Genomic DNA, 14,792 nt, shown 5'->3' with positions numbered 1-14,792 from the left:
ATGCGATGGTCACACTATTCTGTTATGGTTAACAGTGCCGCCTTCGTACAAACATTAAATATTAATTGCAATCAATTGGTATGAAACTGGAGCTAACATAATATTTTGCTCATATTTGGGAGTAAGAGCTGTAGTATTTATTGTAAGCAATAATAAGACGTTCTTGAAATAATAAAAAACTGTAATAAGTTGTATAAGTTGTATATAAATGTATACTTTGTCATATATACATTAATAAAGAATATAATTTATGATGTGTTATTAAGTGTTGGGCGTTAAAAGATTTAAAATCCATTTTCCGTTATATACGAAATATGGCATCTCTTAAATGAGCTTCGGCTAACATATGTTAAAGGAACAACAGGTACCTGAACTTCTCCCATCTCTAGCCGCATTTTAATAACAAAAGATTTTTGCAAAAATGTATTTAACTCTGCTAAACGGTACTGGCTTCGTTTTTAACGTAGATGGTGAGTCGCTAAAAGCCCAATAAGATTAGAATTGAACTAAATCCGTTTACTGCCCAGATTACATGGAACTGCGTAGCAAATATCACATAATGGGTGCCCCAGTGGGCACAGCGAACACAAAAGGCTGGAGTCCCAATCAATCCAGTAAGTTATCCATTTCTATAGGGTTTTCTTAGCGTACACGTCCAGCACTAGCTGTATATAACTACAACTTTATAAGATTATTTATCAGCTATGGGACCTTCCTATTGAACCTTCCTTAAGATACCACATTTAAATTATTTACTCTTTTCAGCTCTACCCGTGGAACTTAGTAAATTTGAAACCCAATTGCTTTTGGATAATAATATAGCAAAGTTAGTTAATAAATCTAAGGATTTAAAGGCTAAACCCACAGTCGAGAAACTGGAGAAGTGCAAGGCAGATTTCGAATCCCGATTATTGGGACAGGAGGAAGCACTGAAAACGGAGAAACTACGGGAAACTGAGCGATACATGGATAAGATTCTGTCGGGAAAACGCAAAAAGCTACTTAAGCAGGGGAAAAATGAAATGGGTAATAAGACACAACTAATAAATTAATTTCATAAACCTAATATGAATAATACGTTTAGCAAGGTGACGTATTATTGTGGCATTTCACCTAAATTAAGAATTACTTTTCTTCTAGCTTACTAAAAAAAAAATTTTTTTAAATGTGCATAAAGAAAGAATTTTAAGATCATTTGTGCACCTTAACTTTTAGCTGCCGCTCTGACTGCCAACGATGTTCTATTGGAGATGTCTTCGAATTTTAGATTCGATCGCCAAAATGCCTTGGTGGAGGTGCCTTGTGAACATCCCACAGATCACTGTAGATATATTAAAACCATTATCTCTCTATAAGATTACTTCAATTCTACAACCAACAGCTGCGCAAATAGTTACTGGTCCCATTGTCAACACCACTTCCCTGAAATACCGTGTTTTTAAAGATCTGTGGAAGCGCGGGAAGTACGTGACTTCCGGAGATGCATTTGGAGCGGACTTTCTGGTTTACCCCGGGGATCCCATGATCTACCACGCCTCCCATATTGTGATTGTGCACGAGACACCTGTAATTAAGCCCCTGGAACTGATAGCCAAAGTTCGTCTATCGGTGATTGTCAACAAAAGCTGCGTATTCGCCTACGAAATTGCAAATGACGAGGAAATCCATTACCAAACGGTCGCATGGTGCAATCCTGGCAAATGAGAAAACCACAGGCAAGTAGATGTAGCAAAAGAACATGAAACAGGAAGACCAGCTTCTGTTAACTTTGAAATTATCAGAATTTATAGAAATTATAAACTTAGAAATAGCATCATCATTATTTTTCAAGCCTATGATCATACAATCATAAGGAAACAATTTGATTGCCAGTAAAGAAAGTAATCCCTAGAAAGCCTATAATCTTATCTTCCTTCCACATTCTAAATTTTTATGAACGATAACTCAAATACACTCTCTTTTAGCAACAAAAGTTAACTAAAGTAAAGTAAGATTAATATTTTAGTTGCCAGAAACTTGTTTTATAAGTCTATGTAGGTTTTTCTCAATTTCAGTCAGGCATTAAAAAGATGTTACCCTCAAAAGGGTACATCTAAATTCGACCAGTGTATTTATTTTGGCTCCAAAGAATCTACTTTGCTTTTAAGACTGAGAGGAAGAGAGTGGGCTTTTCGTGAGCACGGATTTTGTTTTTGGCGCCGAATTGGGTTTATTTTTTAGTGGAAATTGGATACAATGCCGGTGACATTACGCTCCCGCTCCGCCCCCATTTGCCCGCCGCCCCTCCCCTCTTCTTTGCTGGCCTCTCCACATTTCTCCGTCTCGCTCTGAGCGGCAGGAGCAGCGCCAGAAACGGTTTCTCCCACTCACAGTTGGAAATTGTACACAGTGCACATGGTAAATCGGTTTATTATGACCACGACATCCAACTCGAGATGTTTGCTCGCCACTCCGTCCAGGGTCCATTGTTGTGGGTTTCGGGCGGGAGTCATTCGTCGTTTTCCATTAAATTTTGTTAAATTAATTAGCTAAACAAAATGAGGTTATAATTCGATGGCCCCCATCAAACGCCAGAGCACACATACATGCATATGTATATAGGCAGACGGCGATAGGCAAATAAGTCGCATACATTTGCGTATTTGTTTTCAACAAATTTGTGCTGAATTCTTCATGTTTTGCGTTCATTTCAAGTATATTCAGTTTTTTTTTTAAATAGAAACAACGCGATAAGGCGCGGTGGGGAAGGCCAGGCTAAAGTCGTGCCGCGCCGTTCGAATTTCATACAGTCGGGTTGGCGCACAGTGGGACAAATGCTTCGTTTAGTAGTTTTAAATTTGTATAAAACATAATACTTTAATTTGATTGCACAGTTTCCAATACTTTAGCTTAAATAAAGCTGAACTCATTTTTAAAAATAGGCCAAGCTATACCCCTCTCTAATTACTCTCAAACAATTTGTTCACAAAAATCAGTTATACATTTTATTATGAACTTGCATCCCACTGTGCTTAGTTCGAACTCATTCCTCCGCCCCTCTACCCCGTCCCCGCCCCGACCAACACATCCACTCTGCCTAGTCACCCACCACCACCACCACCCCCCGCCTGGCACATTCTCTCTCCCTCTCACATCATGCTCCGTTGGTCGGTATTGCCAGCTGAGAAACATGAAACATGCTCACTGCTTTAACGCCGATTGGAACTTTAAAGGGGCCTTTCGAACGGCATTTCTCATGGCCCCATCCCCCTGCCCAGCAGCATCAAAACAGAGAAAATTGTAATCTTAAAAATTTGGCCACTCGCTCACTTTATATTACTTTCTTCTCTGAGCATTGACTAAAAGTGCCACTCTCCCTCGGTTCCAAATTCGACTAACTTCCCTATCGCGGAGTCTCTCCGCTCTTAAGCTGGACTTGATCTGCATACGAGAATGAGACTGGCTTTATGTTTTTGCCCTGTAAGGGTCTCGGTCTCTGAGATGTGTCAAAAGTAACAGGTGATTGAATTGGATTGGCAAGGAGAGAGGAGAGTCAGATACAGAGGAAAGAGAATGTAGACCGTAAGAGCGAGCCGGCTTTTCTACCAGTTGTTATTATTACTTTCACAGGATCTGTTGATTTTTTGGAGCAAAAGAGGAATCCAAACAGAATTTGCAAGTTTGAATTAAATGTTTTATCCGGTTCCAAATAAACACACCAATAATTATACATGTAAATTGTATTCCAAACCTATCAGATTCTTTGAAGCTTTTGATCTTTTTGTAAACCTCAGTAGAAATGATACTTATCCACTTATTATTATTGGAATCAATAACCTTTTGGATGTTGGTGATCATTCATAATAAATGGTTCGATTAAGGACTCGCACCAAGAAAATCTACCTATCGCTTTAATAATAGCTAATATCGGAACTTGTTTCTAAAACAATTGCCCGATATTTTGCCTTCAATAATTTGAAAACGTTTTTAATACTTATATAAATAAATTTTTAACTGTGCCATATGTTTAATTTAATCTTAATAATTATAAGCTGGCAAAAATGTTGATCCCGGATCCGATAGTTTTGGAACCGGAACCTCTGCATCCCGTTGACCTTTTTCTTATCACACACTATTCCATCCGACCGGTCGGCCACATGTGTTTTTCGTCCGTGAAGTCGGCCCAGAATATTTCCATCATTCAATATTTACCACCTTTTATAGTTTTGTTTACTATCTTGCCGACGTTTTTTGTCTTGCGTCTTGCTCTCCTCTCCAGCCTAAAAATACTCTTCCTACGCTCCATCTGGCAATGCCGCTCGACAACTGTACTTCAAAGAGCGTTGCCAGGCAGGTCACTTCTCTCATAGATACACAGATACAGGCGCGCACGCACACCACCACTCAAAACAACCACCACCAGCAGCACAGAAATTACACATTTTCTCCCCCGAGTAGAGAACTGAAAAACTGGCCGCGCTGGCAGCGCCGGAGCAGCGAAATTCGATCGAAACCATTTACTCAGTCTCAGTTCGAGTTATCCAACGTTGGCGAGCGGACAAACAAGCAGGAGAAAAAAGCGTACGGCCAAGAGAAAGAGAAGGCACAAAATCACCCACAGCCACTGAAATTTTCTTTTGCGCTCCGGTGAGAAGATAATTTCACAAACCAAAACCAAACCAACAAACAAAAAAAAGTGCGCTCCGTGAGCGGGAAAACAATAACAATATCAAGAGACACATGATTATAAAACGCACAAAATAACTGAGTGACAAAAAAAAATTAAATGCGTGTCTCATGGCTTGACTGTACTGTGTATTAAAAAATGTGATTGTGTCTGCTGTCCGTCCGTCTGAGTTCGTGCGCGTGTGTGTGCTGTTGGCGTTTTTAAATGTGGCGCGCTATTTTTGTGTGATTTTGTGGGCAGCAACGATTTTTGAAACATCAATTTCATACTAGTAGTCAGTCCCCCTTGTGAAAAAGTCTCCTCCAACAACAAAATTCCTGTGAGCAGCCTACACACATGCGTTGTCTCGCTCTCGCGCGCAAAGAGTGCGAGAGAGTGAGTGCGGGAGAGTGAGAGCGAGAGAGAAAGAGAGATAGAGAGCTAATAACTGACTTCTGTACTCTTTTCTTTTCTATTTTTCATTTCAGTTTCGAGAAAGCAGCGCGCCAAGCAGCAAGAAGAAGAGGAAGAGCAAGGGGAGTTGGAAAAGCAGTGGCGTTGTGGAGGAGGAGTAGAAAGGGGATTTTCGCGAAAAATCCCAACTTGAAGAGAATTTTCCCCGTAACCGTTTAACATAAATCGTCGTGTTGGAGACAAATAGCAGCGAATACGCTAGCAACGCTGGGGAGGAACAACAATTGTTGGATTTGGACGCGACCGCTTTGATGTCGCTGCCAATGAATTCGCTGTATTCGCTCACCTGGGGCGATTACGGCACCAGCCTCGTATCGGCAATCCAATTGTTGCGCTGCCATGGCGACCTCGTCGATTGCACGTTGGCCGCCGGCGGGCGAAGTTTTCCCGCCCACAAGATTGTCCTGTGCGCCGCCTCCCCCTTTCTGCTGGACTTGCTAAAGGTGAGTGCTCGGTTCGGAAAAAGTGCCCAGAACACCTTTCAATAAGAGAGCTTGTACATAACCTCAAACGTGGCGTACAGTTTGTAAACAGAGAAATCCAATCGCAGAAATAGGTTAATGTGTGGAGCGCAGAGAATGAGACAGTCACACGCAAATACATACATATGTATAAATAACGCAGATTCACGCTCCGCTCCAAAAGTTGTCTAGAGATTTTTGTACAAGTTTTCCACTGTCAATTGAGTTGAATGAGTGGCTCCGCCCCCCGCATTCCCGCCACCCATCTTGCTTATCAGCTTTTTCTTGTTGCAAAGTTCACCGGAGAACGAGAGAGTGAGACGTAGAGACAGAGCGCAGACAGAGAGGGAGAGAGCGAGAGAACCAGTTGGTTTGGCTGAAAGAAAAGTGGTTTGGCCCCCGGGGGTGGAACAGAGAGGGGAGAGCCGAAAGCTGCTGCGCCAACTTTTAGTTCGCATGTGTTAGAGCGAGCGCAAACGAGAGCGCCAAAAAGCAGCGCGGCAACTGTTGTAGTTGTTGGATGGTTGGAGCTTTCGTCTCGCTATTGGTTCTTGCTGTTGTTGTTGGGTGCACACGAGCGCGACCTCTTTTTTCACAGGCAGAACTGTACAGTTGGCACTGGCTAGGGGGAACTTGAAATATTGGGGATATGGATACATATACAACTATATTTCATATTCAATTTGTATTCCTTTTACTTATTTCCCATTTATATTTTATCTGTCGCCAAGAAATATATTCTATTGTCCCATATGGTTCTTGGTAAAAGAAGAAATCATTTTTATCTCTAAAATGTTATTATATTATTTATAATTCAGTCAGAACGAAAACTTTACCTAATTAAAAGTACCTAAACTTTGATATACTTATCTAATTCATTTATTTTCTATTTATATTTATAACATAGGGTCTAAAGCCAGATTGTACCAAAGATTATCGAGCCTGTCTGGGCCATTCAATAGAATCGCTTCCCTCTTATCGAATCCGACCCGTATTCCTAAAATTTTAGCATTTCATATTAGGAGGGCGCACTTTTAAATGGAGCTTGCAACTTTTCCCATTTTTTCCTTAGCTGCTTTGCGATACTGTACTTTTTAACAACTCATTTGCATTTCCATTTGCATTTGCACTTTAACTTTGGTGCTTTTCCGCCACTGTATAAATAGTGCAAAATGTGCGCTAAAGTATGAAACTTAGACCGTCTTCAATGCGTGGCCCTATCGTAATGGAAATACTGACCAAAACAGAGCGCGGCCAGCGAAATGAAAACACCTGATGCGACGCCGGCAGCGGCTACTCTGCGCTCCGCTCCTCATCTCTCCTCTCCTTTCCTGGGCCGTGAAAAAAGTAAACAGAGCGTAATTTTTAAAAACGCCGCTCAGAGCCGCCGTTGGGGAAATGTCAAAAGAAAAAACAAAAAGAACGGAACCAAATGCGGCTGTGAACTCTGCAAGAGTCCAAAATGTACAAGATGTACTGATCTCGTTACACTCACACACGCACGCAAAAACACATGGCGGTCGCTCTTTGTCGCTCTTGCTCCCTCTCCCTTGCTCCCACGGCAACAGCAAATGGAATGCAACTCTGAAAAATCGATGAGCGAGACTTAGGTTGGTTGGTGGCAGAGTTCAAAGAGCGCGAATGGGAGTGTGAGGGGAAGTGTCATTTAAAGAGATTGGCATTGGATGAGGGGTTGGTGTTGGCAAGGGAAAGGGAGAAATCAAAGGGAGAGGGGTTGTTTTCTGAGTAGTGCTAGCTAATTAAATGTCCGGAGCGGGAGCGGAGTGGGAGAGGGAGCGGAAGAACTGCTAAGCGCTCTTTCTTTAAGCGCTGCTCTGTTTTCTTTTTCAGCATCTCGAAATCTCCTCAAAATCCTGATGCAGAATGTGCAGAGCGCGCAAAAGTAAAAGCCGGTTGTCTTTTGTCTGTGTCACTGTGTGCGTGAGCGGTGGAGAGTGTGAGCGACGCGTCGCACCGCGAGTTTCCATTATTTCCATCTCCGTCCGACTGTTTTTGTTATTGTTTTTATTTGGTTTGGCGGACTGACGAACAGGCCTCTCAATTCACGCCAAAAATGCGAGACGTTTTCAAAACAAACAGAACTCTCCACGATGAAGTTTAAGCCAAGGGAAACGTTGGCTGAAGAACCTTCCAACTTTCTAAAGCTTTCTTATAGAGAAGGGCAATATTTTCAATTACCCTTAAATAAACACGTTTCCTTCAAGAAATGGAATTTTATACTGCGATACAATGATACAACGTTATAAAAGATTTATAGTTTTCATTTAGCAGATTTATAGAAACTGGTTTTGGTTATCGAACTTAATTTTATTTATAGAAATGGAGAATAAAAATAGTTCTATATCATCTAAAATCTATTTACACTATTGTACATAACTCTTTATTATCCCTTTAGTTGTGTGACTATGTGTAATTCCCATATAAAAGAAAGCCTCTAGTGCTCTAGGAATATTAACGATATCGTTTTATAGTTAATTGATAATATATCAACATTTCACACCATTTTTTACTTATCTGTTATATAAATTTGTCCTAATTTTTACAGAATACACCATGCAAGCATCCAGTAGTAATGTTGGCTGGCGTCAATGCGAACGATCTGGAGGCGCTGCTGGAGTTTGTGTACCGCGGGGAGGTGAGCGTGGATCACGCCCAACTGCCGTCGCTACTGCAGGCTGCCCAGTGCCTGAACATCCAGGGACTGGCCCCGCAGACGGTGACCAAGGACGACTACACCACGCACTCGATACAACTGCAGCACATGATTCCGCAACATCACGACCAGGACCAACTGATTGCGACTATCGCCACGGCCCCACAGCAAACGGTTCATGCCCAGGTGGTGGAGGACATCCATCACCAGGGCCAGATCCTCCAGGCAACGACCCAGACCAACGCAGCAGGACAACAGCAGACAATTGTGACCACCGACGCGGCTAAACACGACCAGGCAGTGATTCAGGCTTTTCTCCCGGCACGCAAGCGCAAACCACGCGTGAAGAAAATGTCACGTAAGTTAAACCCCCTTTTTTTCATAACATTTGGTTTTATTAACTCAACGTATTAAGTAAGCATTCGAAACGACCAACAATAATGACATTAATTTCCTCCTTGTGCAGCTACGGCACCGAAAATAAGCAAAGTTGAAGGAATGGAAACGATCATGGGCACACCGACCTCCTCCCACGGTTCTGGATCCGTGCAACAGGTGCTTGGCGAAAATGGAGCCGAGGGCCAACTGCTATCGTCCACACCGATCATCAAGAGCGAAGGACAAAAAGTAGAGACTATTGTGACCATGGACCCCAACAACATGATACCGGTAACGTCTGCAAATGCGGCAACTGGCGAAATAACAACGGCACAAGGAGCAACTGGTTCATCTGGTGGCAATACAACAAGCGGCTTATCCACGCCAAAGGCTAAACGCGCTAAACATCCGCCCGGATCAGAAAGTGAGTCTTAATTTGGGTGTATGAACTATGATTACTAATTAGAAGTATATTTTTGGAATTTGAGAAGAGTCCACATTATTAGAGTCATTGAATACTTAATATACCATCCCACAATGTGGTCCTAGTACTAAAGAACGATCTTTTTCCGTTTGCAGAACCACGTTCGCGATCACAATCTGAACAACCTGCTACTTGCCCCATTTGCTATGCTGTCATTCGTCAATCCCGGAACCTGCGGCGCCATCTCGAGCTGCGGCACTTTGCCAAACCCGGCGTGAAGAAGGAGAAGAAAAGTAAGTCCGGTAACGATACAACCCTAGACTCCAGCATGGAGCTGAACACAACGGCAGAGGGCGACAACACAGTGGGCAGTGATGGACCAGGCGGAGCAGGATCAGCAGGAGGACAATCATCCGGTACGACGCCAACAAGAGTGATATCAAATGCACCGCAGGCCGCGGGGGCGCCGGCCATCCTGGCCCAAAGTGTGCTGCCCCAGCAGCAACAACAGCAACAACTGCAGCAGCAACATCAACAGCACTTGACAACGGCAACATTAGCGGGTGGTGGACAGGCATACATCAAACACGAGGGCGGCGGGGGCGGCACTGGGCAGCAGCAACAGCAGGCACAACAGCAGGGCATGCAGAACGTCATACACATTGTGGGCGATCAAGTATTTATGCCGCAGCAGCAACAGCAGCAGCCGCAGTAGCCACCTCCAGCCGAGCCTTTAATCATTCCAACGCACCAACGACACCACCATCATCCACATTTCCAAAAACAAAAAAAAAAACCAACACCTTGCATAACACTCACGAAAACGTTTTGTAAATAACAATCAGCAAACAAACAAATTCCCCGTGATCTGATCGAAGGATTTGTGTTCATTTCCTGTATCATTTTTAATTTTTTCATAATTAATTGCTGCGTAAGTTTTTAATTTGCATAACTTTTCAAAATTGCGCTTCTTAACATATAACATTTTCTTATGCAGTATTTTCTTGCATATTGTACCACAGAGAAAAGGAAAAAGAGAGAATTCCGTATGTCTCCACGTAAATGAATACTCGATTTACTTACTTAAATAATCTAATTAGTGTCGCAAATAATTGTTGTAAAAATTAAATGTACAATTACAATCGAGGATCGCAATCGGTTTAAGTTTCTCTATTTTAAATATTATATTACAAATTGTTTAATTAATAAAATATTATATATTTTTTTATATAACAAAAACAAAAACCAAATTAATCTTTGCCTGTGGCACGGACTTTAATTTACTGCAATTGGCTGTTTATTATTATTGTTTCTCTTAGTTGCAAGAAAATACTGTTGGTCGATTTCCAAACCTACTAACTTCGTACTGATCTCTGTAATGTTTCGTAATTCCTCTGGAAAGAGTTTCTTGAATCTTAAATTCATTGGAGCAAATCTTGCGGATTTAGAATTGACAATCAGGTCGATATTCGTATTTAAAAGTCTTGAATTGTACGTTGAATTTTGTTACGTTGTTTTTGTATCGTTTTAATAACCTACATGCTTGTTTTCACTAGATCTTTTGATTCTAATTTATTTGTTGTTCACATTGATTTTAACCCATATTAACATTTGTTTTGTCTTGCGTTCTTTTTAACACCTTCCACCTACACAATCCACACATTTTCATGACCTCTTTTTGGCTGTAGTCCTAGAAGGCCGCGTTGTTTCTCTATTGGGCCAGCGATGTTGCTGTAGTGTCGTCCTCTCGCTCTGTATTACTCCTACTATCCCCCTGTGTACCTGGGCTCACTCCAGCGGCAACCTTCTCACCAGCAACTTATTCCTTCCTTGCAGCAATCAGTGGCAAGAAGTCTAGCAGCGGATCCAGCGGTTCAGGCAGTGGAGCACTGAGCACCACTGGCAGTGTGCCACAGGTCCAGACGGTTCAATCCCTGCACACCTTGCAGGGTGTGCAGGTCAAAAAGGATCCGGATGCCCAGCAGCAGCAGCAACAACAACAGCAACAACAACAGCAGCAGGCAATGACAGTGAGCGGTGCGACGGGCGGACAAGTGCAACAACAGGTGCAGCAAGTGCAGCAGCAAGTCCAGCAGCAGCAGCAACAGCAGCTGCAACATCACCAAATCATAGACTCGTCGGGCAACATAACAACGGCCACGACGAGTGCTCAAGCCGCGGCTGCCGCACAGCAACAGGCGGCAGGTCAGCAGCAGCAACTAGTGGCTCAATCCGATGGCAGCGAGAGTGGAGCTCCGCTTTCGATTGCCCAGGTGCAGACGCTGCAGGGCCATCAGATCATTGGCAATTTGAATCAGGTGAATATGACTGACTTTCAACAACAACAGCAACAGCAGCAGCAGCAGCAACAACAGCAGCAGCAACAGCAGCAGCAACAACAACAGCAGCAACAGCAAACACAACAGACGCTCTGATCGGACCGAAGTCTTAGATCCACCTTGTACTATTCTATACAAATATTAATTTGGGTTTTTGCTAAACGCTTTAAATATTCTCTTTGCGGAATGCGTAGACGAATTCTAAATTAGTTTTAGAAAGCCCGAAAGGCATATTTAGTTGTTTACCTTACCATTTTGTTGTACAATTTTATGACTTTAAATGTTGATTTGCCCCCCCCTACAATTTATTTTGTTGCTAGATAAACGCTAAAGTGCTCTATGGTTATTGGAAATTACTTGCATATTTTACATACTTTATAAATATTATCATTTTGTATGGTGTTACAAATGTCCCAATGCTAGAGGACCTCTAGTCACTTTGAAGTCCTGCAGATCAGTTAAACACCTTAATCCCACAAGGATCCCTTGCTCACGGTCAAATTCTGGCCATGAACGATTGCACCTTGATACAAAAAATATTAATTAATTATAAATACACTTAGTATACAACTCCTTGATTTACAAAGATTTACTTAAGCAGCTCAAAAGGACTTGATCTGATCATAAAAGAGTTCGCTCAAGATGGTTTCTAAAAACCCGATTCTGTGTCTGCCCACCAACAACCACTCAAGTAATCAATCAGTAATCAATTCGATATCTCTTCTTTCTTTTTTGTTTAAGAATTAGGTGTTCTATGTTTAAATTGAACCAATTTTATATGTATATTTCTTAATTTTAATAGTTGCAAATTTTTTCCTGAAATTTAGACCCCGTTGTACTAGTTTAGGTAGATGAAATACATTCCTGGGACTTATGATTTAATTATATAAATTTGAACGAAAGGGTATATTTCTTCTACCTTAACTGGTTGAATTATTGTTAGTCGTCTTACATACTTAAATAAAATCTAATTTTATTTAAAACAATTTACAAAAGATAAGTTTAATAAAACAAAACCTTTTTAAACAAAATTATTCTTAGTATTTTCTTTTGTTTTGCCCTTTTCGGTGATGGCCCTTTAAATATAATTTTTAATTAATTTATTTATAGTTGCTTTAGCTATTAACTCTTATATTTTTTTAAGTATTTCTTGTATTTATTTGCATGAATGAACATTATATATATTTTTTGATTATTAGTTTTTCGCTTCTCCTGATTGCAAGACTCTTGACATGAAAAATAAAGACGGCAACTTAACGAAAACTCGAATAGTGACTAATGACACTTTACACAGCACCAACGAAAACTCATCCACACCATAAGCATTTTCCACAGCAGTGTATTCCATTTTGCAACACATGAGCAATCATTAACAAATCGTTTTTATCTTGTCTTCTTCTCTTTCTCGCTGCCACGTTAATAACAACTTAACGCCATCTAACCAATTGAATTCACTACATCTGTGTGTAAAAACTAATCATTCATGCATCCGCCAACAAATCAAAATCATTCAAAAAAACAGGGCAACAACAAGAACATTTTGGTAAAGAAGGTTTTCATTTTGAAAGGCGGTAACAATACGTAATGATGATCCAACGATATGTCCAGCGGCCCTGGAGGAGGAGGAGACGGTGGAGGAGGCGGTAGCGGGCAGCAGCAGCAGCAGCATAACACCAGCAGCTCGAGCCACAACAACAGCAGCAACAACTGCGGCACAGCAGCAGCAGCTCAATTGAGCAGCAGCAGCCACAGCAGAAGCATCACTCCAGCAACATCGACATCATCGACTGGAACTGGTACTGGAGCAGGAACCACATCCACACTGCAGCGTCGTATACTGCGCGGTCATGCGGCGCAGACGACCAGCGGCGAACGTGTCCTGCTCATCAACTATGTGCCACAATCGGGAGCATCAGCCACCGCATCCACTCAGAGTACTTCTCAATTGCCCACCCGTAAGATACTCCAGGCCAGAGCCTCAGCGGCGGCAGCAGCAGCAGCAGCATCATCATCATCATCTGGTGGCGGAGGAGCTGGAGCTTCATCCTCCTCGCCGCCATCCACGCCAGCTGTTTCGTTTGCCGGACTGGGCTCCGAGGTGACAGTCACCTTGACGCGCACAAATCAGCGCGCCAGCGTGACCAATGTCACAGCCGCCGGTCATATTGTTCGAAATCAGCAAGCCACTTATCATCAGAGCACAAACACCGCCAACACACCATCGACACCAAGTGGCACGTCAGCGATCCATGAGCACATGGCCACATCGACGTCGCCACCGCCACTGGTGTTTACCCATCATCCGCATCATCACCACAGTCAACACCAGCAGCAGCAACAGCATCAGCAGCAACATGAGTATCACCAAGAGCACCAGTTGGTGGATCACCATCAGTTGGATCAAGAGCACATAATCATAGACCATCACCAACAAACGGAGGATGATCAGTTGATCGAATACGATGATAGCGGAACGATCGAGGAGCAGCATCAACAGTTGCAAATGCAAGAGGACTTGCAGCAACAGCAGCCACATCATGAAGTTGTCCAAGAGGTGTATCTTCAGTAGAAGAAGTTAGTGCTAAGCCGTAGTGACATAAGTTTTAGCCACTCTATATACAAGTTTGGGGCACCCAAAATGTGTGCAAGAGGAGAATCGAATTTGACAAAGCTTTAATTTGAAAATGTTTTTAAAAAATGTATCTGTATCCTAAGTTATTTATCCCACTTAACTTTCTATACATAATCACCTGTTTCAATTGCACACATTTTGCGGAATACCAATTCAGATAGTGTACATAAATACAACCTTATTAATAATCTTAGTAACGTGGACTTTTTAGAAAACCATGTTTCAATTTGTATATAATTTTCGGACAAGTAGAAAAATATTTTCTAATGAAAGTATTCATCTTAAAAGTAACGTATTGAAGGAAAAAATTCAATTAATTAAAAGTTAATAAAGATTATTTTTGTACTATACAAATACCGCTTCTACATACTTGCTAGTTGAGAAAAATGCGGATATTAAATAACCTTTGACGATCTATTCTATAAGTTATTGTCAGTTAAAGATCAAAACAAACAAACGTAATCAATTGTACGATATATACACTTCAATGTAGAGAAACCAACTTCGCACATAATACGCATGTATGTATGCAAGGATCAATTCAACTCCGATTGTTTGAGAACTGTTTGATAACGAGGGCCCTTTGGATTACATTTGGAATAGACCGTTGAGTGTCTGTTCCTCAGGAGAAACATATTCTTGCAACCCAGTATTTGGGGCCAAGGCAATAAAGTGAGCCGGTTTGTGTACTGAAAGAAACATAAGAAACTTGTGCCATTTTTTCTGGGGGTGCCAAAGTCTGTCACGTTTTAGTAAGCAATTGAA

At 41.8% G+C, this 14,792-nt stretch overlaps 3 protein-coding genes across 6 annotated transcripts; all 3 read left to right on the top strand.

Moving 5' to 3' along the window:
- The first annotated feature begins 335 nt into the window (after positions 1-335).
- LOC6534127 (tRNA-splicing endonuclease subunit Sen34) lies at positions 336-5,231 on the top strand. Its single transcript, XM_002094775.4, has 6 exons — positions 336-470; positions 528-614; positions 766-1,026; positions 1,216-1,323; positions 1,382-1,715; positions 5,134-5,231. The coding sequence occupies exons 1-5, from the start codon at positions 422-424 to the stop codon at positions 1,702-1,704; spliced, it is 828 nt and encodes a 275-aa protein (XP_002094811.1). The 5' UTR covers positions 336-421; the 3' UTR covers positions 1,705-1,715; positions 5,134-5,231.
- Positions 5,232-5,360: 129 nt separating this feature from the next.
- LOC26535532 (transcription factor GAGA) lies at positions 5,361-13,056 on the top strand. Of its 4 annotated transcripts, none has more exons than XM_015194973.3 (6): positions 5,361-5,562; positions 8,147-8,612; positions 8,721-9,056; positions 9,212-9,349; positions 10,893-11,374; positions 12,918-13,056. In XM_015194973.3, the coding sequence occupies exons 1-6, from the start codon at positions 5,371-5,373 to the stop codon at positions 12,978-12,980; spliced, it is 1,677 nt and encodes a 558-aa protein (XP_015050459.1). In that variant the 5' UTR covers positions 5,361-5,370; the 3' UTR covers positions 12,981-13,056. The 4 variants fall into 4 exon arrangements, with proteins under 4 accessions (XP_015050459.1, XP_015050458.1, XP_015050460.1 ...); XM_015194972.3 differs by having other exon boundaries at positions 9,212-9,472; XM_015194974.3 differs by lacking the exon at positions 12,918-13,056 and having other exon boundaries at positions 10,893-11,748.
- On the top strand, positions 12,996-14,731 carry LOC6534126 (G-box-binding factor). The gene has a single exon (XM_039373950.2). The coding sequence runs from the start codon at positions 12,996-12,998 to the stop codon at positions 13,962-13,964; it is 969 nt and encodes a 322-aa protein (XP_039229884.1). The 3' UTR covers positions 13,965-14,731.
- The last annotated feature ends 61 nt before the right edge of the window (positions 14,732-14,792 follow it).

The sequence above is a fragment of the Drosophila yakuba genome, chromosome 3L (genome assembly GCF_016746365.2).
Source record: "Drosophila yakuba strain Tai18E2 chromosome 3L, Prin_Dyak_Tai18E2_2.1, whole genome shotgun sequence".
Classification (NCBI taxonomy): Eukaryota; Metazoa; Arthropoda; class Insecta; order Diptera; family Drosophilidae; genus Drosophila; species Drosophila yakuba.
This window is presented reverse-complemented; position numbering and strand designations above follow the sequence as displayed.

Bases quoted from the DNA above. Each gene is read 5' to 3' on its own strand.
- LOC6534127 (XM_002094775.4), top strand. From the start codon at position 422: ATGTATTTAACTCTGCTAAACGGTACTGGCTTCGTTTTTAACGTAGAT. The intron at 615-765 runs GTAAGTTATCCA...TACTCTTTTCAG, and splicing joins CTGGAGTCCCAATCAATCCA to CTCTACCCGTGGAACTTAGT. The intron at 1,027-1,215 runs GTAATAAGACAC...CTTAACTTTTAG, and splicing joins GCAGGGGAAAAATGAAATGG to CTGCCGCTCTGACTGCCAAC.
- LOC26535532 (XM_015194975.3), top strand. From the start codon at position 5,371: ATGTCGCTGCCAATGAATTCGCTGTATTCGCTCACCTGGGGCGATTAC. The intron at 9,057-9,211 runs GTGAGTCTTAAT...TTCCGTTTGCAG, and splicing joins ACATCCGCCCGGATCAGAAA to AACCACGTTCGCGATCACAA. The intron at 9,473-10,892 runs GTACGACGCCAA...CCTTCCTTGCAG, and splicing joins AGCAGGAGGACAATCATCCG to CAATCAGTGGCAAGAAGTCT.
- LOC6534126 (XM_039373950.2), top strand. From the start codon at position 12,996: ATGTCCAGCGGCCCTGGAGGAGGAGGAGACGGTGGAGGAGGCGGTAGC.